General features: G+C 44.2%; 2 protein-coding genes across 6 annotated transcripts in view; one reads left to right on the forward strand and one right to left on the reverse strand.

Moving 5' to 3' along the window:
- Positions 1 to 143: 143 nt before the first annotated feature.
- Ahsa2 (Putative activator of 90 kDa heat shock protein ATPase homolog 2) lies at positions 144 to 9676 on the forward strand. Its single transcript, XM_021626631.2, has 9 exons — positions 144 to 348; positions 1209 to 1399; positions 4526 to 4611; positions 6137 to 6251; positions 7268 to 7356; positions 8041 to 8148; positions 8488 to 8589; positions 9020 to 9071; positions 9180 to 9676. The coding sequence occupies exons 1-9, from the start codon at positions 269 to 271 to the stop codon at positions 9350 to 9352; spliced, it is 996 nt and encodes a 331-aa protein (XP_021482306.1). The 5' UTR covers positions 144 to 268; the 3' UTR covers positions 9353 to 9676.
- A 244-nt stretch (positions 9677 to 9920) lies between these two features.
- Positions 9921 to 23755, reverse strand: part of Usp34 (ubiquitin specific peptidase 34) — a 179470-nt gene continuing 165635 nt past the window's right edge. For 3 of the 5 annotated variants that reach the window (XM_060365151.1, XM_060365150.1, XM_060365153.1), the window contains 6 exons: positions 23565 to 23688; positions 15215 to 15294; positions 12640 to 12780; positions 12390 to 12533; positions 11378 to 11537; positions 9921 to 11152 (listed from right to left, as the gene is read on the reverse strand). In XM_060365151.1, the coding sequence (XP_060221134.1) occupies positions 10548 to 11152; positions 11378 to 11537; positions 12390 to 12533; positions 12640 to 12780; positions 15215 to 15294; positions 23565 to 23688 (1254 nt within the window). In that variant the 3' untranslated portion in view covers positions 9921 to 10547. The remainder of the gene's footprint in view (positions 11153 to 11377; positions 11538 to 12389; positions 12534 to 12639; positions 12781 to 15214; positions 15295 to 23564; positions 23689 to 23755) is intronic. The other 2 variants (XM_060365152.1, XM_060365154.1) reach the window with 2 other exon arrangements.

The raw sequence follows: 23755 nt of genomic DNA on the forward strand, positions 1-23755 counted from the left end.
GGGGCGGGGTTTGTGGGGGGGGCGGGGCGGGCCGCGGGGGCGGAGTTTGTGTGGGGCGGGCCGCGGGAGACGGGGCGGGGTTTGTGCGGGGGGCGGGGCGTGGTTTGTGCGGGGCGGGGTTTGTGCGGGGGGCGGGGCGGGCCGCGGCCCGAAGGCTCGGGGCGGGGACTTCTGGCACTTTCTGGGAGCTGCGGGCGGGCGGCTCGCAGACCTTCAGGCCGGAACGCCGCGCCTGCCCGTTTCCTGGGCCCTCGTCGTCCGCGCCGCCATGGCCAAGTGGGGCCAGGGGGACCCGCGCTGGATCGTGGAGGAGCGGGAGGACGGGACCAACGTGAACAACTGGCACTGGTGCGGCGGGCGGCGGCTGGGCCCCGGGCGCGGGCGGGCTGCTGGGAGGGCCGCGCGGCGCCGCAGCACGTCGGCCCGGGGCGGGAGACGGCTCCTACTGCCCCGGCCCGCCGGCTTCAGGCTCCTCCTGAAAGTTGGGTCGAGCCGCGCGAGGGACTCAGACCTCACCCCGATAGCTGTGCCTCGGCCGCCCCTCACCCGGCCCTGCTCGAGCTCGTAGTGCGCGTGCGTGGGCCGACGGGTCGGGGGTGGGGGCGGGAATGTGTCCGTGCGCTGCGGGAAGGCCCGGGACGTGCATCTCGCTCTCCCTGCTTTGTCTCAGTTGGCACTGGTTACCTGCTCCCTTTGTGTCTGCCTCTGGTGGGCGTTGGGGGAGGCCGAGGCAGTTCCCGGTTCCGCGCCGTGAGATGACTCGGCTGTCCTGGAAGAACCATCTCCAGTGTTCTAGGCTGGTTCCGTGGCTAGCACACGGACCTCACAAGGGAGCATTAGGAAGAGTGCGTAAGATAAACCAAATACGGAAGTGCTCGATAATTGATAACTGTGATTAAGTTTAATGATTATCACCGTTACAGATGGCCTGAGCTTAAAGCCCATCCATTTCCTGTGGGTGAGATTGCTGGACCCTCGGCCCCGGGGCCATTGTTTCTTAGATTACCCATTATTTGATGGTGAATAAAAGTCTCTTAAACTGAGCAACAGGCTTAGAAGGTATCTAGTAGAAACCTAGTCAGAGAAGCACATTTGCAGGTTTTAGGTTGCTTGAGTGCCAGGGCTCACCGGGTCTGGGTCTGGATAGCACCCTGGCTGGCAGATGGAGACCAGCTGGGTCATTCACCTGGCTTTCTGTTGTGTGGCAGGACAGAGAGGGATGCCACCGTTTGGTCCAAGGGGAAGCTCCGTGAGCTCCTGGTTGGCGTTGCTGTGGAGAATGAGGCTGGCCGGTGTGAGATCAGTGAGTTGAAGCAGGTGGAAGGTGAGGCTTCTTGTAGCAGCCGCAAAGGGAAGCTCATTTTCTTCTATGAGTGGAACATCAAGCTGGCCTGGAAAGGTAAGGGGGTCCTGGTAAGGGCAGGTTGGGGACCTTTGGGTATCGTCTTCCCGTTAGTTAGCAGCAGTAGTAATAGTTGATGTTTGGATGCACTTGGAATTGCTGGGTTCTGAGGCTGAGTTCTCCCCAGCACACTAGGTACTTGAAGGGCAGAACTCCCTCAGCTGAGCCCTTTATTACCAGCATCTGTGATTAGGCCCTTGTGGAGCCGCCTGGAGCCCCCTTCCTCCAGGTGCCTGCTTCCCTCAAAAGTTTTCAGTTATTTAAAAACTCTAAGAAATTATGTGTGGTGCTGGAGAATGAGCTCAGCAGTTAAGAGCACTCACTGACTGCTCTTCCAGAGGACCTGGGTTCAATTCCTAGCATCCACATGGCAGGTCACTCCTGTCTATGACTTCAAGATCTGACACCTTCACAGACATACATGCAGGCAAACCACCAATGCACATTAAAAAAAAAATGACGTGCATGCAAACGTGCGTGCCACAGCACATGTAGAAGGCAGAGGCGGCGTACGGGAGTCAGTTCTACCGTTCGTCTCCAAAGACTGAAGAAGCCAGCAGGGTTGGGAGCAAGTGATTTCATACTCTGTGCCACCTGGCTAGCCTAGCCTTGGGTCCTGTTAAAAATTATACCTCTGTGGGGGCTGGGGGTGGGGAGGCAGTGTGTGCCATGGTGGGTATGTGAGGTCCAAGGACACAGGGATTGAATTCAAGTCCCTAGGCTCTAGCAGAAAGCTCCGTACCCATTGAGCCATCTTGCCAGCCCTCCCTTGGGGTCTTTATCCTAAGTCTTGTTTCTGTTGATTTGCCTCTGGACAATTCATATAGATAGAATCCTAGCATATGTAAAGTTCCCTGACTACTTTGACTTCATGTTTTCATTCCATTCTTTTAGTTTTTTATGCTTTTTAAATATGCATTGTATAGGCTGACCACACTTTGTCTACCTGTATTTGCCAGTACATGGGCATTTCTGTTTGTAGTTTTCTTGTCTTTGCCAAATTCTCCTGTGGCTTAATACTTGTTTACATGACGAAGGATCAGACACAGGGAAGAGGAGAGGACAAGAAGAGAGATCTGGTTATGGAAGACTGTATTGTGTTAAAATTTGGGTCTCTGCCCTTGAGTTAGGCTTCCTGTATAGTTTTTTAGAAGCTCACTAAGCTGTCCCTGGTCTCTGAATCAGGGAGGTATGCAAACATCAAAGCAGTCCTATAAAATTCCCTGAAAGTTCGGGCTAGACTGAGCTCCATAGAAAGCTCATGCGTCCCAAAAGAGCCAAGAGCTTGAGATGTGGCTCAGCATTCGAACGCCTGCTTAGTAGAAGGCTGTGAGTTGGATTTTAGCTGACATGCATGTGCACACTTGCTCACCTGAACACACACATGCACGCAGGCAGTCTCACCTCTGACTATGAGCAGGCTGCTCCAGTTGGGAGTTGACGTCACTTGCTTTCTTTTCTTTTTTTTAAATATATTTATTTTTATGTACATTTGGTATTGGGTATACATATATGTCTGTGTAAGGGAGTCAGATCCACTGGAATATGAGTTACACACCAGACAGTTGTGAGCTGCCATGTGGGTGCTGGGAATTGAACCAGGGTCCTCTTGAAGAGCAGTCAGTGCTCTTAACCGCTGAGCCATCTCTCCATTCCCCGTCACTTGCTTTCTTAATGGCTGCTGCTGGCTAGGTTGTAGCAAGACTCTGGAGTTCTAAGGAACCTTGTGTCCTGTATCTCTTCATTTCCCTTGGTTCAAATAACCACTTTTTTGCATGATGAGAACGCTGCCCTTCCAGAAAGTAGAGCCCCAGACCCAGGAGGGGAAAGAAACATCTTTCTTTCTGCCATGGAAACAGTCTTTGGAGCAGCATTGGGGATCTGGAAGTGCCCGTCATGGAACTTAACCTGCCAATTGGTGTTCCTGTTGTTTATCTGTGGGATAAGACTTTGAAGCCCCTCATCCCAGGCAGTTCCTTAGGGGTGCAGTTAGGGCGGGGGTAAAGAGATCAAAGTAGGCATAAAGCTGCAGAACCTGTGGCTTCCGAGGGCAAGGGCAGGGAGTAAAGGCAAGTGGGCAGGACACTGTTCAAGGCCTGCATAGTTCTCTTCCACTCCTCGGCATCTCAGGCTGCAGAGGTGGATGGGGACCCAGGGCTGACCTTTGCACTTGAGTGTTTCTGTCTCCTACATCCAGAGAATCTAGTCAGGTTAGCTCTTCTGGAGCCTGGGCTCACTGTCCGAGCCAGGGGCGGGCTTCTCTTAGCGGGAGGTTTTGCCAGTGTTTCTTTGCTGACATTGTTTGAGGAGGATCGCAGCACTATGTGCCAGGAGCTGGACTGCACTCTGCTGCAGTCAGGTCCAGTCTCAGGGCTTTTCCTCTCAGTGGATGGTGAATGTAGTCTGTGTTGTACTTTGAAAAATAAACACATATTCCAGACCCCAGATGGTCTGGCCCTGAGGAAGTCAGTCACTCCTGATGCCCATGTGGCATAAACTCCACTCCTGAGGGGCTGTGTGTGGTATAACCCTTTCTTCCCTTGCTTGTGGCATTGACATGCCTTCAGATCATGCCCGAGTGTCTCAGTGTGGAAGCTTCTGAATACTGTTCCAGTTGCATGGCCCTGCCTGTGAGCCCAGTGTTCATTTTGAGCAAAACTGTATTAAATATTCCCCCTCTCCTCCAGATGAATGTAATAAGAAAATGATGTGCAATTAAAACAGCAAGAAATCTCCAGGTAGGACCAGGAGTTGTCCTTGAGGATATTGAAGCTTTAGCCTGGGAAGAACTCCAACTTCTCCATGTCTGCACAAACTTTGCAGCCACAGCTTTCGAAGTGTCCCACGGTCAGAGCTCATTGTCCCTTTGGTGCCTTCTCCCCTCACAGTAGCCCTTCTTGCTCTGACCTGGGAAAGAGCGCTAGGAGACAAGAGAAATGGGGGCAGACAAACCTCCTGCAGGGCTGCCCGTTTGCGCACCCGTGTTGGCCGGCCCCTGTCGTGGTTTTTCCATGATGTGGCCACACCCCCGTAAGGAAGTAGAGCCACATATGAGCTGTTCATTCAAGCAGAGGACTTTCACATAAAACCAGTTATTTATTGTTCTCATTTTGCTCATTTTAGGGACAGTTAAGGTGTCTGGTGCAAAGCACAAGGGATTGGTTGAAATTCCCAGCCTTTCTGAAGAGAATGAAGTCAATGACACTGAGGTGTGTGCTGCTGCTCCCCTTTTGTCTAGTTAAGCTTTGGCTATAAGTGCTGGGCTGTCTGGTTCTCCTGTGGTAGTTGTGAATTGTGGGGGTTGTCTGCCACTGTACTATGGGGGTGTGAGAGGTGGAGCAGAGGTGTGGGGAAAGGAGAAAGCCCTAAGAAGTTTTAGCCTAAGAGGACCAGGCATGGTATGGGGGGGGGGGGCGGGGACGGGGGATGACTAACAGCAGTCAGCCAAACTGTCTTGCCTATGCTCTTAAATTCAGTCCTTCAGGGATGCATTCAGGTTGAGGGTGACAAAGCATATGAAGTGCTCAGGCCACTTGCATGGCTTGCTGAATGTGACTGTTTCCCTTTAATAGGGATACTTTTCAGCCTTTAGCTCTACTTCCTCTTGGGTTCATCTCATTGCTTTTAATGAATCAGTTGCTTTTGACTGGCTGGCTTTCTTGGTTCCCCTAAGAAGATCCTGCTTATTCCTCTGCCTGCCTTGCTCCTTCCCATTGCCTCTGAGGGGCAAGACCATTATTGTACAGCATCTGTAATATCCAAATCTAGACACCGGCAGAGTTGTCTAAGAGAGCAAGCAGCGTGTCTCAGGTCTTGCTTTTCCTGAAGGTCACTGAGGCCATGAGCAGGCCTGTCTCAGACAGAACCTTCAGACTTAGCTTGCTGCACTCGGGTGCTATGGAGTTCGTCAGCAGTGCAGCTTTCTGGCAGCATGGTAAACAGATCTGAAGATTTATGTTGCAGTAGCATCTGGCAAAGCAGATGTTAGGTTCAGGGGTAGCCCAACTCAGAATTATCGTGACCTACAATAGTTTGAGACTGGCACCTTTTGTGTTCAGAATACTAGACCACTTGTCTCCTTTCTGCTGCTATCAATCCATCATTTTTTCTTTCCCTTCCTTAGCTGATTTTTCCTCTCTGCCAAGATAACCCAAGGGCAGGTTATTTGGGAATTTCTTGGTTAATGGCTTCAGGTTTGTAGACCAGCACTGTTCAGTATAAATGCCACATAATGCAATTTAAATTTCTCTAGTTAGCCATATTAAAAACCAGGTAAAATAATGAAAAATTTTTAATCCAGGGGAGAGTAAATATGATTTTAACATGTATTAAGAAATTATTGGTATTTTACTTTTTTATTTGTATTAAGTCTTTGGAATCTTGTGTGTGTTTATAGCATGGTTCAGACCACATACCTCACAAATGCTCAGCCGCAGTCTGCCATACCAGACCCTCCTCAAGATAAAGCCACAAGCAGTTTAACTCTTGTACTTAGACAATTCCAAAGTTCAAAGGCAAATTAAATGCTTCCCCTTCTGTTCAGTACGTTCACAGCATGGCTACCAGCCTAGGCCTCTAAAAGACTTGTTAGACCCTCTGCAACCATGAAGAAGCCTGTACGTCTTACCTACTTCCTTCCTCTGCTGTCCACTCCTTGTTATCAATAGGACCCAGTGTTGTGAGAATACATTCAACCATTTTTTTTTCTTAGGTTTTTATTTTTCTGATTTGTAGGTGAACGTGAGTAAAAAGAAAGGAGATGGGGATATACTGAAGGATCTTATGAAAACGACAGGCACCGCCAAGGTCAGGGAGGCCCTTGGAGAGTACCTGAAGGCACTTAAGACGGGTAAAGAAGGCATCCCCTGTGAGCCACAGGATCCCTTGCTATTCACCCAAGTTATGCTCTACCAAGGGCTGGATTCCCAAGTCAGGCTCTTGAAACATCCTTAGACTGCAGAAGAAGTTGTACTCTGGGTGTTAAAAGTTAGTTGTGGGTAAGACCATAATAACCAACCACATCAATCAGTTTGTCAGTAGTTTCCTGAGCTGGGCATGGTGGCACACTTGTCCCAGCACTTGGGAAGCTTTGGTAGGACGACTGACAAGTTTAAGGCTAGTCTGGGTTACATAGTGAGACCCTGTTCAAAACAAACCCACACACCCTCACCCCCAGAATGGAAAAGTTTGTGTAATTACTTGTTTAATGTCTGTCTTCCCTGCTAGACTAAATGCTCCATGAGGGCATGGAAGGTGTCTCTCTTGTTCACTGCTGTATCTCCAGCATCTAGCACAATGCCTGACACATAGTAGGTGCTTAATAAATATTTGCTGAGTGAGTGAATGTATGGATGAAAGTGACCACAGATATTACAGGTATTGATAACACCTAGATAATCCCTATACTGTATGGAAGTGAAGCTGTTACTTTCCAAAATTAGAGGTGACAGCTGGGCAGAGTGGCCAACAGAGCTTTCTCTGCAACTTATCTTAAAGTTTGCTTATTGAGTGTCCAGGGACTGGCATACACAGGTTTGGGGATACCATTCTTCCCACAAGACATCCTAGCCATGAAGATTGACAGTAAGCTCTGTGAGGGGTGGTGAAGCAAAGTTCTGGCAGTAGGTGAGGATCATAAACTTTCAGTAATCATGCACAACAGAGCTAGTTAGAAAAGAACTTGTGAAACATTTGCGTTTTAAGGGTGTGTGGTAAAGCAAGGCATTGAAACAAAGAATAAAAGGCCTTTGCTAATTAGCATCCAGCAATGTATGTAAAAAGTTATTTTTAAGCCTCAAAATGTTTTGATAAATGCCAGTTTAGATAAAAGGAAGTATGTTAATAAGTTTTCCTATGTCCTTATAGAGTTTACAACAGGAATGATTTTACCAACAAAAGCTGTAGCAACCCAGGAACCAACTCTTGAGAGGAAACTCCCTGAAAACAGACTGCAGGTATGAGCCTGGGAGGCACCCCTAGTGAGGACAGGGTGTTGACCTCCACATTTCCTCTTAAGGTGCTGCTGTCTTTTTGTGGAAATGACAGAATGTAAGATTTCTGCTTTTTGTGCCAAGTCTGAGGGCTGGTGTGTGCTGGGCACGCTCCCTTCCACAGCACTCACCTTTAGCCTGAGGTTCTAATTCTTGATGGACAAGAACACTAAACAGGCTTGCAGAAATTCTTCTGCAAACTTATTTTAAAGTCATTGGTTGATAGACTGGCCTTAGACTCATGGTGAGCCTCCTGTGTCAGACTGCAGGAGTAGAGCCGCTGTACCTAGCACAAGCTGGTGACTTTGAGGGTCATACACTGTGATCAAAGTACGTTGTACTCTTTGGGATTAGGAGTCTAGACTTCTTAGAATTGGTGAGCAGGAATGTGTATATGGAATTAACACCACTTTAGTCTTAGGCTTAGTCATCTTTCATCCCATGGTCATGTTCTGGGTCTCTATGTATAGGTCCAACTACAATCAGAGGTATTTAGCTGTAGCCTGGGAGTGGAATGGAGGTAAAGTGCTCATTGCAACAAGCTGTTTCCAGAGTAGAGGCCAGCGCTGGTGGAACAAAGAGCTTCATGCTGTTCTCATCCTGTCAGTTCACCATCCTTTGGAATGTCTCTCTCATTTTGAGACGCAGGCTTCTCCGGTGGCACTGGGTGTGAGGATTCCCACGGTAGCTTTGCACTTGACAGAGCTGTTTGATGCAACAGTAGAACAGCTATACAGTATCTTCACTGTGAAAGAAGTAAGTAATGCCCTGAGCTACTCTGCTGAACATGGTCTGGAGGTACGTCACAGAGAACAGAGGCTGTCTTTGATGCAGGGGCTTCAAGGATACTGGTGATGCTTCTGAATACCCTGAGGGAACAGTGATGGGTACATTTGGTGGCCTGTATCAGCAGTTGGGGTATATGTAGCTTTCCCTCCAAGAAGCTTTGTGTTTACCTGTAAGCAAAGACTAAAGCAAAACCCAGTTACATCATTGGTGAGCTGCTCACCTGCCATGTAAGCTCGTGGTGTGCTCCTTACCAAGCACACAGGGTGACATATGTATTGGAATAACCTGTTTGTTTTGTTTGGCTAGTTGGTGCAAAAATTTTCCAAATCTCCTGCTGTATTAGAAGCTGAAAAGGGAGGGAAATTCCAGATGTTTGATGGGAACATCACTGGAGAGTATGTGGAACTGGTAAGTCGCTCTAGGTTACAGTAGAGGTTTTGACGAGTTCGGTCTCAAATCCTTGTAGGACAAAAGGAAAATGTTATATAGTGTGTGTTTATAAGTAATGATAAAGACTAAGCCTTACTTGATGATAATTCTGCAAAAAGTAGCAGCTTAACATTTCCAGTTAGGCCTCATTTGTACTAGAGACTTGAAGCTATGCTGTTTTCAGCTATGTCTTTAGGGTCCAAGCTGCCATATATCAGTAGCCTCCCCATCAGCTCTGTCCTTGGTGTTAATGCTGCCAAGAACATTGGAGAACACTGGCATGTAAGCTGGAAGACAGGGTTGTATGCTCTTCGTTGGTTCCTGTACTCTGTTTAGCTCGAAAAGCGTTTCTTCTGTTGTATTGTGCACATTTCAGTCAATGTTTTCAGTGAAATGTCTTTGTTTTCAGTTAACAAACAGGAAGATCATCATGAAATGGAGATGTAGGAACTGGCCAGAAGGTATGTATATGTAGTTTATATATGGAAGCCAGCAAACTAAAGCTGGCGTAGACAAGTTCTTCCTCCTGGTGTCATAATAAAAAACTCCTGGTTTCCCCCCCCTTCCAGAACACTATGCAACAGTTGCACTGAATTTTGTGCCTGCTCCGGGGCAAACGGAATTACGATTGGACTGTAAAGGAGTTCCTGTCTGTAAAGAAGAGAATATGAAATTCTGTTGGCAGAAGCAGCACTTTGAAGAAATAAAAGGTTTACTTCAGCTCACCACCCAGAATGCTTGAATGAGTTAGGTTTTATAAGGACCTCCTTTTGTAAGCAGAAACCTGTCCTGTTTACTTACCTCTTCCTCCTTAAAAACTTCCAAGGCCCTTAATTTATTTTATATTGGGTGAAAAGTCATGGAGGTGCAGAATTCTAAAGCCTTGCTTGAAGCATTCCAGCCTCTGCGCCGAGTGAGACCAGGTGTCATCTCACCTTCCCTTGGTGTTGCTCTGAGAAACTAGGTGAGGTCAAGGCCCCCAAGCTAAGGCTGGTCACAGCCTGCTACTTGACTGCTCCAGTCGACTTATGCTTAAGACAATAAACGGCATAGTGCGCTACTGCTACTCCTGCCTTCTACGCCAGAGTTTTCCCGGTGTAGAGCGTGGAGGGGAGGGCCAGCTGGCTCCGCTGTGGCTCTCCTTGCTGACTTCTAAGCAGTCAGACACTAGGATGGAGGGCTGAGACATGTGCATGGTAAGTTACTTGTTTGGACTGCCCAGGACTTGTCACACAGCAGGATGGCCTGTGCTTCAGTCTCCTGACTGCAGTCATCCAAGGAAACTGAAACAACTTACATCATAACAAAGGGAAAGTCATCACAGTCAGTTTAATTAAGTACACAGAACAGCAGTCAGTCATGACAATAAAAATAAAACAATTATTTTTACATCAAGTGTGCTTTATTTCCTCCACAGGTATTCTGTTAAATAAAGCACCATTTATATACTGCCAGGCCACAGCTAAAGAGGATTCTTTACAGAATCAAATTTCTTGTGGTTGTTCCGTATACAAGTAAACTTAATTTTGATAATAAGAACCACAGCGATCAGAGGCAATCTGCCTCTCTTATTTTAAGGTACAAAACTGGCACAGAGGACACCATATTATTATACACAGTAAAAATGCTGTAAGTTTAAATTACATTGTACAGGGTCATAGCCCTGTTTCTCCCAGAAAGCCATATTAAATGAAAGCCACTACAAGTGAACTCTTAATTACATAAAACATATCCATTATCTGATTGCCCTTTAGAAAGTATACAGAAGATGCAAGGTTTTCATCTGGAGTTCTGCCTGACCAAGAATTAAGCCTATAAATCTATCTTGCCATTCAAGCAGAGAGCACTGCACAAACTGAAGCACAAAACAAATAAGCAAAATTTCGACAAACGGCATGGGGGAGGGGCACCTGAAAGTAGACATGCCACATCTAATGTCAAGAAGCAGCTTGGTTTCCTTTGCCAGATATCCTTGTGACCACATGGATTGTTGATTCAATGGTCCTACACAGGGTATCTAAAATGTCGTGTTGCTGCACATGACTAACGAGGCCTCTGGAATGGCCACAACTGAGCGATACAGCAGCTTCAGGGTCCTGGGAGGACAAAGCTTGACCATCACAGCTTCTCAAATCAGCCAAGTCAGACAAAACGGCCGAGATGGAAGTAGAAGGGAATTCAGATTCGTCTTCAGCTAGCGTAGTATCCTTGGAACAGTGGTCTTTAAGCTCTTTACAGTCTTCAAACCTGCCACTATTAGACTGTTCCTCTACATGCTGTGACCGAACATGTGACCCGTCTTCTGAAAATGAAGATGGGCCTTCCATTCGATATTCTTTGACAGAGCTATTTTCAGGGGAAGGAAGATCTTGCTCTGTCCCTGGATCAATAATCGATGAGTCTCTTGTCTCATTGTCTGAGGTACTTGTGGGGGTCAGGACCTCCCTGGTATCTGTTTTTATGTCACCAATGCAGCTGTCTACAGTGTGCTCCTCATCACTGCTCACTCGCCTTCTCTTAACAGGAGTTGCCCCTTCATCATCTGTGAGGAAAAAAAAAAAATCTTCAAAAGAGGTCGTTAAAACATTGGGAGTGATAATGAGGAGAACCGATTTTGTTTTTAGCTTTTTTAAAAAAATAGTGCTGGAGGTCAAAGCTAAGGACGTGCAGTACAAGCAAGAGCAGCCACTGCGCCAGAGCTCCAGCTAGTCTCCATCCTTCCAGCCCCAGGCCCAGTCCCAGCAATGACTTGGTTGACAAAGCTAACCTTTAGTTTTTCTTTCTTTGGCTTCTTGCTCTTGGAGTGAGTTTCTCTGCTGCAGACAAGTCCTACACTTGCTTAAAAGCTCTTGCAGAGTTGGGATCAGAGCTGGGTTTAATTGTTTGGGAGTGTGTACTGACAGGAGCAAAGCAAGTGCCCTCAGGTCCTACAAAAACCCAGATAGGAAGAGTTCAAATCCTGAAGGCAACATTTGGACAAAACTTCCACAGTTAAATGAAGATGTTTTATTTCCCAAGAATCTATTCTGGCTTCTCTGGCAATGTGGAATAATGTTAAAACCAGCATCAGGACATTACAGTATTCTATCAGTTTTGTCATTTATACCACTGTTTTGTGTCTGTGTCAAGTAGGCCAGAGTAAAGACTTAAAACAGAAACCAAATAATGCAGCTCAGACTTAAATTGTAATTTCAAAACCAGACCTCCCTTGGCACACCTGAAACGTGGGTTTTATTTCATAGAATCAGTTTCTCAGTTCTGGCGGCTGTCTCAGGAACTCCCTGATTAGCTTGGTCACCTGTCTGTTTTGGCTCATAAGGACCTTGTCAGGAATGTTCAACTTTACAACTGTTAGAGAATTTATAACAAACTCTAGTTTTAGCTGCCTTTATAATCATGACTGTTCTGATTACTTAGGAGCCATAGACAGCAATACAGTTACATAAACAAGCAGAGAACTCTAGCCCTGGCTGGCGTGGAACCCCTTTACCAAGCTAGCCTTGAGTTTGCCAACACACTTCCTGCCTCAGCCTCTCAAGTGCTGGGATTATAGGTCTGTCCTACCATCTCAGTTCTTACTGGTCTCCTTGCCCTTAACATATTGAATGTCAAATGGTCTTATTTTCTCAATAATGGAAAGTGTGTGCTTTAAGTGTGAATACCTGATTAAAATAGTTTTTCTCATCATACATGATCTTTAAAATCCTTAAACTCATGACAACAAAGAAAAAGTAAGAGTTGCTTAAGGTGTGTTTTGAACTTGTTGGCACAGTTCTTACCCCATTTAAAGAAGCACTTGCTTTTGAAATTTCAACTCGGTTGGTGAAATCAGATTGTAGGTTTTGATATTGATTTATCAAGTTTGTAATAAGGGTGCTGATCAAACTGGCACAGTTTGCTTCTGAAAACACTTGACTTTGAACCTGGGAAACAACACATGCTTAAGAATGTGCTCATACACAAAACCAGTCTTAAAATTCAAGATCAACGTAAGAGGCATACATTATTTAAGCGGAACTACATACATACCTTTAGAAGGAAATGCGTCATGAATGTGTAGACAATATTGTTGTTTAGAAAAGTTCTTTCATCCATTAGAATACACTTAATATACTCTGCAAAGACAGGATCTTCACACAGAAGCTTGATGCAGTTTTTTGACATAGCTGACTAAAGGGGGAGAAAGCACTACAGTTACCAGCATCTGGGACTTTGTCCAATGTTCAGTTACAGGGGGAACTATAACAATCTGCTCGAGGAAGACCATAACATACTCAATACATATGGGAGGGGTGGGGATGTTTGCCTGCATCTATGTTGGTATACACATATGCCTGTCCAGTGTTCACAGAGTCCAGAAGAGGCTGTCGGATTCCCCATTAGGTAGAGTTAAGACAGTTGTTAGTTGCCATGTGGGTGCTGGGAATCAAACTTGGGTCCTCTGGAAGAACAGCCAGTGCCCTAAACATGGACCATCCCTCTAGCCCCATCAACATAGACTTTAAAAGAAATGTTACTCTATCACCCAGTACAGATATTAACAAGGTTCAAAACAAGCCTTCTAGAATAGGATATCAATGTTTTAAGGGGACAATCAGTGGATAAACTAATAGATGATCAAACCACATACACACCAAGAAAAGACAAATTTTAAGACTTAAAATGCATTTGCCAAAGTTAACCTTTACTGTGTGACTTCATTTTCCTGTTTGTCTTACACAGGATTCAGGGGTCCTAATGTTTGGAAATTTGACTAAATTTTGGATTTTCTGTTTCATATAGGTAACTCAAATAACAAGATTATGTCTTTCAACAGACATTCCACTTGGATTGCTTACATGGGTGTGTGTGTGTATGTTATATACAGGAAATAAGATTTTAACATGTATTTATCAACATGTTTAAATCAGTAAGTTCAAGGTTACCCAAGAATTAAGGAATACAATACGGCAGGCTCTTTTTAGAACCTTAGTGCTGGGGGCTGGAGAGATGGTTTGGCAGTTAAAAGAACTGACTGCCTGCTTTGCCAGAAAACCTGGGTTCAATTCCCAGCACTCACACGGCTGCCTACAAGCATTTACAGCTCTCCAGTCTCAAGAGGATACAATGCCCTCTTCTGATGGATGAGTACACTACAGGCATACTGTATGTGGACAAAACACCCATTCCTATAAAAACTTAGACCTCTATGGAAAGAGAATAGTGGCAGAGGGGAAAAAGGAGAAATCTGCTCTGATATGAAACTATTCAGTTCCAAATCAACCAGTGCATGGTAACACATGCATGCCGTTAATCCCAGCATTTTAAGGTAGAAGTGAGTTTGAGGACATCCTGGTCTACACAGTGAATTCCAGACAGTAAGAGGTACAATGAGAGACCCTGTCTCAGAATTAAGTAAGCCATCATATTAGCTAAGTGGAATCGATGCCTTCCAAAGTCTTCTATTACACTTCCCCACAACAACATTCCTCTTCTCCTCCCATGCCCCTCCCTAAGTCTACTGACAGGGGAGGTCCTCCTTCCCTTCCCTCTGACCCTAGCCTATCAGGTCTCACTAGGACTGGCTGCACTGTCTTCCTCTGTGGCTTGATAAGGCTGCTCCCCTGAGCCAGCCACTGAGTTCATGTCAGAGACAGTCCCAGTTCCCCTTGCTAGGGTACTCTCTTGAACACTGAGCTGCCATGGGCTACATCTGTGCCAGGGTTCTAGTTTTATCTCTGTGCATGGTTCAGTATGGTGAACATGTAAAGAAATGGCTGTACCACTGCTTCATAGGAATCTGGGACAACTTTAGAAGTACTTCTTGAACTACATAAGAAAGGTTCACAATCTTTCCTCTGGCATAGGGACTCTGCAACCAGGAGGAAATCAAAATAGGCCAGATCAAAGGAATGAGGCAAATTTTAGATTTAGATCTGGCTTTCAGATTCTTTCCAATTCTCCAACATTTTTACAAACATTACTTACATGCCTGCCAGCTTTAAGAGACCCCCGCCCACCCCTTCTTTCCCTTCAGCCTGTTACATAGCCCAGGCTAACCTTGAATTTGTGGCTATCCTCTTGCTCTAGCATATGTTGGGGCTGTAGCTACAGGCATGCTCCACCATACCTGGCCAGGAGTAGAATCTCTGAAACTTAAAGTGGGTACGGTAGCCATTCCTGTTCTATTTGGTCTTAGCTAAAACTTTCCTGTTCTTATTAAGACCAGTAAGAAAACAAGGGCAAGAGGTCCCTGAAGAAGTAAAGCCAGGCAGAGTTAAGGGCCAAGCACCATGGTTTCTGCTGGAGACTTTAGTGGTGGAGAGGGAGAGACACTGGAGCAAAGGGAGTGGGGGAGGGCTAGGAGCTCGCTTTCTCCAGTGCCTCTGCATCTTAGATAGCTGCTACTGAGCTGGATGAAAAACCCAACAAAAACAGCCTATTTGAAATATCCTCTAGTACAAAGCTTGAGTTGGAATAAAATCCAACAAGTAGAACTTCCCTTAATTATAAACTTTGCTAATTTCTAGTAAATTAGTTTCGACCAGCTGTTCTGAGGATTCCTGGCTATTTGGTAGGATGACCAATCAAGAGACCATCTAAAAACAAAAATCGTTTGTTTTACCTGAGTCTGGCATAGCTCAGTCCAAAGTTTGGGGAACAGTGCAAGATGAAGCGGCAAGCCTTCATAGGCAACCAGGACACCTAATATTTGAAGAAAAAAAAAATCAGAATAGGTTATAAGTTATACTGCCGAGTTACTCAACTGCAAGTATAATACTGTTCACTATCTCTGTATCTCTGGTTTTAACTGCATCTTGCCTGCATTCTTAGAAATATATACAACAATACTTACAGGAGGACTCATTTCAATGTTTTAAGCAGTGCCATAATTTAGAATATGGAACTGTGAATTTATTTGTACACCCTGTACCTCATTCCCAGGAGGACAACAACTTCAGCCAGCTGTTTGGAATTTATTAGTGAACAGTAAGTAACCTGGAGTGGTTGTCAAAGTTTTCTTGGATGAAGGAAACACTGTAAAAATCTTCCTAGGCTTGCTACATTTCAGAAGGCTGGGCCAGATGGCTGAGGAGAACCACATTCTAGAGCATTCCTTTCCCTCTTTTGTTTTCTGTGTGTACTGAAGGAAGTACTGCTTCCAGTCTACTACTGTCTTCTTGTCCTCACCACACTCTGGACAGATCCATCTCAGGACTGTCAATGACTGCTGGTAGGAACCTCCTCTGTGCATGTTCATGTGTGTGTTTTCTTGGGGTTTGAAATGCGGGGCTCAGATACAGAAGCTAGGTAAGCATTTTACCACTGAGCTACTGCTCACATTCTGGAAGCTCTAAATTTTAACTTCTAGATGTCAGGTAGATTTTGAATATGTTCCTCCTTCCCTCCACCCTCTTACCTCGCTCACAAAATCTGCACTGTCAGCTCCTTCCATAAAAGTCCCACTTCTACATCTCGTCACCCTCAGGAAAAAATATGACCATAGAGGAAAATAGAACATGAGGTATCTTCCAATTAAACACAAAGTGTGGGCTGGATCAGAAGCTGATAAGCTTTTCGGTAGAGAGCCAACAGTAAGCACAGGCTTTGGGGCCGTATGCTGCCTACTACAGCTACTCCCACAGCGGCAGAGACAGCAGCGTGCTTGGTAACTACCAAGCTTGGCTAGCTCCAATGAAAACAAATATTAAAATTTCAATCGTATCATGCTTCACAAAACATTCTACTTAATTTTTAAATATATACATGCAAAACCTACTCCTGGTAGCTGCTAGTTTTTTAAGAACTACTAGAAAGTGGGTTGTAGTTCACCAATTCTTGGGTTAGACCAAGGCTTTGAGATCTTTAAACAGCAAATTACACACTTAGGGAGCTCTTTCAGAATTAAGCCTATTAATCTCCTGCAAAGACATTTCTCATCCTTCCTTTATTCTAACTCCATCTGGATGTGGCTGGAAGCATTTATCCATCACAGCACAGGGAAATGAGCCATCTAGTGGCTGCAGGGAAGTTTCTGTAGTGACATATTCTTTATTTGTAACTAACCATAAAGTAAGGTTTGGAAAAATATGACCCTTGGGCAAAGTCTGACAGCACCTGTTTCATGCTGTCATTTATTTAACTCTGACACCATGGTCTTTTGATATATAGCCCAAGGTGGTCTTGGGATCCACAGTCCTCTTGTCTCTGCCCTAAAGGTGATGGATTACAAGTAGTGAACTCCTAGACCTGGGATCACTGACATTTTTAAGGCTTTATAAATATAAAAACATTAAAACGAAGAACAACAACAAAAAGCCCAAGAACATGTGACCTAGATGGCCTGACGAGCCTGTTGCTAATATCCAGCTCTTCAGTCTGTCACTCAGTCCCCAGACTGCTTTCAGACAGAAACTCTCATGGTTAAGTCTGCATTATCACTCAACTTCTTCTCTTTTCAACAATTATTCCTCCAAGTAAAACAATCCTTATTTTTACTTTTCAATAGCTACAAAAAGCCAGCATTAATTACCACAACAAATAAACCCGGAAGAAGTCTTTTATCATTTAAAACCACTTCTTTAAAACAAAGAAAGGAACACTTATTGACACCTAACATATTAGGCATGTCAAATAAATACATTAAAATTTCACAGCTTTGGGAAGTATTATTTTAATCCTCATTCATTTTATTGATTGGGGGTGGTGAGGGGAGGCAAGAGGACGGTTTTTGTTCTTTCTTTTTCTTGAGACAGGTTCTTGTATAACCAAAGTTGGTCTTGACTGCCTGATGATCTTGTCTCCAACTCTTAAGGGCTAGGAAACAGACATGCAGCAGCATACTTAGGCTGGTCTCCTTTTCTTGAAGATATTAAGCTCAGAGAGTATGTAATAGTCTTAAGATTCATCTCAAAGACATCTATCCCATATTTATCTAATTCTAACACCTATAATCTTTTCAATCATCTACATTCACTTAAACTTGCGTCCTCTGGTACCACTGTTTACTTAATATCTCTCCTACCATGCTGTGTACAGGGACTCAAACCCAGGGCCTTGGGCATACTACCTGGAATGCTCCTCCACTAAGCTACTTCCCAGCCTTGATACTTTCTTTTTTCAGACTTATTAAGGCACCTCAGCTTTATTTTAGGCAGTGCTGCACTGAGGAAACTAGTTTGATGAACTATGTAAGACAGCAACAAACCATATACACACACACACCAATGTGAGAAAGGCCTATGCCAGCTCAAGACAGTGAATTCTGGACAACACCGTGCCAGCCAGGGAGATCCAATGTCACCTTACAATCCTTCAAAGCAAAAGAATTTCTCAAAATTTCACAAATCCCTGAGGATGAGCGAGAGGCCAGTATTTTCTTACCCCTATGCCCCTGCTCAATATCTGTCTCGTTCACTGGGTACAAAGCATATGGAGAAACAGTCACCACACTCCCAGGTATACTTCCGTATCTTTACATTGTGTGCGCGCGCATATGCCAGGACACAAAAGTAGGCTTCCGATCCCCTGCAGCAGCAATTACAGGTGGCTGTGAGCCGCCCAGTATCGTGGGTGTTGGGAACCACCCTCAGGGTTCTGCAGGAACAGTATGCACTCTTAACTTTGGAGCCACTTCTCCGGCCTCATATGCACTCGGGGCTTTCCCCCAGTTTAAAAAAAAGGCACATCTAAAACATACTGGATTCTGCATAACTTATCTGTCTTTACCCTATGACTATGTATTCTCAAGAGAGGTCCATCTTGTTTTTGAGTCTATCCCTCACTCAGAAACGTCTATCTATATATCCCTTTTGTCTGTCAGAACATCTCAAGACTTTAGAGGCTGCTTTGTGGTTTGTCGGTAAAAGAAATATGGTTCAGGCTACTTTTGCAGGAAAAACGGTACTTCCATGACTGCTGTGAGGGTAAAACATTTCATGTGTGTATTTACTAGTCACAACTTATGAGTCATTGTGATCCTGACTGGTTTTCTATAGTATTGGTTTTCCTACCCATCATCATCTTAAGGAAGTAGTGGCATCAGCTAGAGGATACAAGTCCATCATGAGTAATATTCTACTGTGAAACAATCAAAGCCACCTTAGGCTAAGAATACCAGTTATCTGGTCAAATTCATCTTCTAATTTCATATCCATTAACTAACCTACTGCAGCTCTCCTTGTAGGCTCCTGAGAATGTGATAGGCTGACTCTGGAATATTCAGACACACCCATTTTTTTCTGGAGATGAACAAACTGGCAAGCAGTTAAGTTTGTCTTATATGTGATTATTTACGTGTAGCATACATGGATTTGCTCCAGGAGGAATAGTAAAGCTAGCTTTTTGATCTGTATTAGATGTCAGGGATAGTCTGAAGTACATTCACTCTTTGAAACCTTTAGGAAAACCAGCCATTTTCAAGTCAATAACACCACACCCTAAAGAGACGCAGGAATCAGAGTGTGCTTTCAATGTCACTGACTTGTTGTATATGTGTACCATGAATTTATGTATGCTTAATTTAGTCAATTAAAGAAACCTCATTTTAAGGGAGAGATGGCTCCGCAGTTCAGAGCACTTGCTGCTATTACAAAAGACTAGGGTTTGACTCCCAGTACAAACATGGTGGCTCCCAAGTACCTGTAACTCTAGTCCCAGGAATGTCTCCTGGCTCCCTCAGGCATCAGAAACACAAGTAGCACACAGACATGTGTGCTGACAGACACGCATACACATATCATAAAATAAACGACTTTAAAAAGTGTACGGCGCCACACTTGGCCCTTAGACAAACAGACAAGTTTTCGCTGGGCATGATAGCATAGTCCTATAATTAAGCATTACAGCAGCAAAGCAAGTAGATTTCTGAGATGCCAGCCTGGTCTATACTGTGAGTTTGTGGATAGGCAGAGCTACAAAGTGAGACCGTACCTTAAAAATATTTTTCTTTTGTTTTCTAGTATATGTTATTTGGCATTTTTTTTTAACACATTCAGAAATTTTTCATAAATATTAAATATTAAAGGTACAAGATTCTAGCTTTGTCACTGAAAATGAAATTTAAGGATTCATTTAACTTTGATCATTCTATTACTCATTTTGCTTTAGGCCCTTTAATGGGACTAACCATAGTCTGCAATATCATTGTCTATTTTCCTAAAAAAATTACAATCACAAAATGGGCATGGACAAGGATACCTTTAACCCCTGCACTAAGGAAGCATGGATCTCAGAGTCAGAAGCCAATCTGGTCAACAGTGCTAACGCAGGCAGGGCTATATAGAGATCCCCTGTCTCAAAAGCAAACAAACACAGCGCATGGTCATTACAAATAATTCCACCCTTCCAGGTATATTATTAAACTTAGAAAAATAAAAGCACCCCATGATCGCACCCTTATACAATAGTATCACTCTCTTGGCTTGTTTGTTTGTTTTGAGACAGGGTCTCAGTGTAGCTCTGGCTGTTCTGGAACTCATTATATAGACCAGGCTGGTTTTGAACTCAAAGGTCAGCCTGTCTGTTTCCCAAGTGCTGAGATTAAAAATGTGCACAACCATACCTGGCCTTATGCATGATAGTAAGGGTAAGACCCCAACCCTTTGTAAGAATGTAGTTATAGTCTTTGTATTGTTCCCTCACCCTCCAGTGCTGGAAACGGAACCCAACACCCTGCTGATCACTGAGCTACATATCTTCAAGTCTATTTTTTAGGTTGTTTTTCTCCCCAATATAACTCATAATGTATCTTACTAAAATATGCTCCGCTTGGTAGACACTTTGTTTTCAATTCCACACATGTGAATAAAGTGAAAATAAATAGCCTGTGTGTTGTTCTACACTTTTAGGAGAGAATTTCTATGTAAAGCTTAAAGAATGGAACATGCTAAGTTTTAACTGACAATGCCAAATTGCCTCCCCAAACTGACAGCATTCCACTCACGAGCTCCTTTCTCAATCTCTGAAGAATGCATATACCCAAAACGTGTTACTTCTATCAAGGTAAATCACCTTTTTTTCATTAGTGACCGCAGGCAACTTCTCATGTGGTTAATGAAGAATTTGTGTGGGGATTCACGTCCTGATTTTGCTTAGTTTTCATTTTACCGACGCCTAAGAATATTTTGTGTAGCCAGGTGCAGTCAGTGGCTGAGATTATATTTGTAATCCCAGCACTCAGGGAGGCAGAGACAGGGGCCAGCCTGGTCTAGAAAGCGAGTCCAGGACAGCCAAGGCTACACAGAGAAATCCTATCTCAAAAACAAACAAAAAACATTTTGTGTTTGGGTAGCTATTTATTTGTTAAGTCTGCCAAAGTAGTGATTTTGTTTTGTTTTTGACAGGGCCTCACCATGTAGTTCTGGTTGGCTTTAAACTCAGAGACCTGCCAGGATTAAAAACATGTGCCACCACACGAGGACATTACTCCATATTTTAACTTACAATGTTTTCACAACTTAATAATTTCAATTTTTATGTAACTAAAATTTTCTTAAGTTTAATGTTTCTGTTTTTTTATAACCTGCTAAATAGGGTCGTGTGTGTGTGTGTGTGTGTACATGCACACGTTGTGTGTGTGTAGTGCAAGTGTGCTTGTGTGGCGGCTGCTGGGTGTCATTTTCTATTAATCTCCACCTTTCCCCATCCCTGGAACGGGCACAGGCTCTCAAGCAGCCCTGGCTGGCCTCAAACTCACTGTGCAGTCAACAATTAACTTGAGTTCTTGATTTTTTTGCCTCACCTCCCAAGTGTATGGGACACCATTCTGCTAGCAAAACCTCTACTCTACTGACTGGGTATTATCTTTAATAGCCACTAAATGTGTTGGTCAGTTTGGTCTCCCCCCAGCCCCATGGTTTGTATCATTCAAGTTTACTTTTGTGAAAGGGAAGAAAATATATTGACAAAACGAAAGTAAAAGAACAAAGAGGTGAATGAAATTACGGTGCCGTAAGGAACGTGAGCGCTAACTTTTGTGCTGACGGGCCCCTGTGTAGCCCAGCAGGCAGGGAAGAGCCAGCCCTCTTGCCTTAGCAGAAGTGCTGGGGCCACAGGCATGAGGCGCGCCGTGCACTGCTCAGTTACCCATATAAACACAGCAGAGACTTTTTCTCCAAACTGGCAGTCACCTGTCTAACCTACGGTGATGACGTTTTGGACTATTTACCTTCACGGCTCAAATGAGCAAGAAGACCGTCAGGTTAAACCTGCCGCTTCCCTCTTTCCCCGAGAGAGCCCTACAAATCAATCAACACTGGGCACTGCCAACATCCGCCCCCACTGCTTTGCTCTGCTAAGCACTTTCCTATGTGCCTTTCCTTGGAAACAGTTGTCTCAGCTAGAAGAATTAATGTCAAACTCTGGGGTATAATTTTCCCAGATATGGTAGGATAACCATTGCTTTTAATTCTCTTGTCTAAATTTAAGAAGAGATCCAGTTCCTACATTAGCAGAAACTTTGAAACTTCTGCTTTGTGGTTTGGGTTTGTATCTAGTGCTGTCCTAATACCAGATAAAACAGTTCCCTTTGTCAAATTTCAAACTCTGAGCCCACCATGGCTAGTGACTACCATGCTGTGGACATCAGCACAGCTGAGGGTCCATGCACCACTGCAGAGCACGCCGAAGACTGTGCAGATGAAAGCACTAAATATTGATGAAAGAGACCATCGAAAATGGCAGAACATTCGCTACTTGGTCAAAGTTGTCCATGTATCAAGAATAGCTCATCACATATTTTGTTATAAATTACATAAACACAATTACCTGGAAGTTCTCCAAAGGCCAGCATCTTTGGAAACACTTCTTTCTTATCTGAGCACAAAGGCTATACTATCACAACTCCTGAGGATTCTCTTATACTTGATTACTGCTAAAGTTTCAGACTTTTACCATTTACCACAACCCCGATGCATACAATTCCGAACCAGCCAATCTGCGGATGTCCTTACCTCCCCACATCTTGGCACCAGCCATAGATGCATAGGTATGATCAGCTAATGGAATAGGTAGAAGGAACAGCCCTTCAAACTTGAAGATGCTCTAATCACTTACCAAGAAGATGATTTTTCTGAGGAGGAGTTATCCCTGACAGCTGTAAGCACTTCCTTCTTCCTCGATAATGAAATCTATGACTGGATCACATCTTTTGCCCTACCTGGAATGGGCCAGAATCTTTTCCATAGGAAAGTGGGAGTTGTGGCTGAGATGGAGCACAAGGAGGACTTCTGGGGCATGGTAATAGTCTATTTCTTGACTAAGTAGCTTCCTAAGTATTACTCCCCACACTCTAAAATGAAACTATAGAAACCAGAGAGGAACCTGACCCATCTTTGATAAAATTAGAAGGCAGGACATACAGAGCCTGAGAACTCCTAGGCCCTGACCCTGGAGAGAGAGATTAGACATTCTCTGCAAGTTTTTTCTCCCCCTACATAATTCTGAGAAAGACTTGTTTTCTAGTGCTCAAATCGCACCTTTCAAATTCGTCTTCTCATTTTCTGAGACTTACCTCCTAGTTACTCATCTGTGCACCTTTGCTTCATGCTGCCGAGCCCACTCAGCTTTTCTGGCTCCAACAGCTCCCAAAGACAGCTGGCACTAAAGATCTCAACTCACCCTGAGATAAGCCAGGGAAGTGTCTCTAGGCTTTCCCCTAAGCAAAGGAAGTTTTGTTTGTAATTCTGTTGTGAAGATGGTGGACTTAGGCCACTGTGCACAAAGTGCTGACCAGCCCTGCTCCACGCTCCGTCTTAGGCCAGCGGAAACTCTGGGCAGAACTATTCAATGGAAACCAGTAAGTTGGTGTTTTCTTAATAAGAATTAAAATATTCCCAGGAATACTAATTAATATTTTTAAACATTCACTTTAAAAAAGAAAAAATAAAGGGATTGTCATATATTTTTTCCCCTTCCTGAATGGCTAGGGGCTTAAAATAATTCAGTGGTGTTTACTGCTCATCTTTTATACTTACTCAGCTTAACTAATGTTTCAGTAAATTTTTCACAGTTGATTGCAACTCGGCATAATAGATGGATGAACTGATGATAAGAAAAGAAGTAGTCTAGCAGCATACGATCATAAACGTCATCTTTGCCCTGAAGGTTAAAGATGATAAAATGGTTGCACTTAAATTGTATAATAAAGAGCATATTTTGTGCAAAT

Source organism: Meriones unguiculatus, chromosome 12 (genome assembly GCF_030254825.1).
Source record: "Meriones unguiculatus strain TT.TT164.6M chromosome 12, Bangor_MerUng_6.1, whole genome shotgun sequence".
NCBI classification, from domain to species: domain Eukaryota; kingdom Metazoa; phylum Chordata; class Mammalia; order Rodentia; family Muridae; genus Meriones; species Meriones unguiculatus.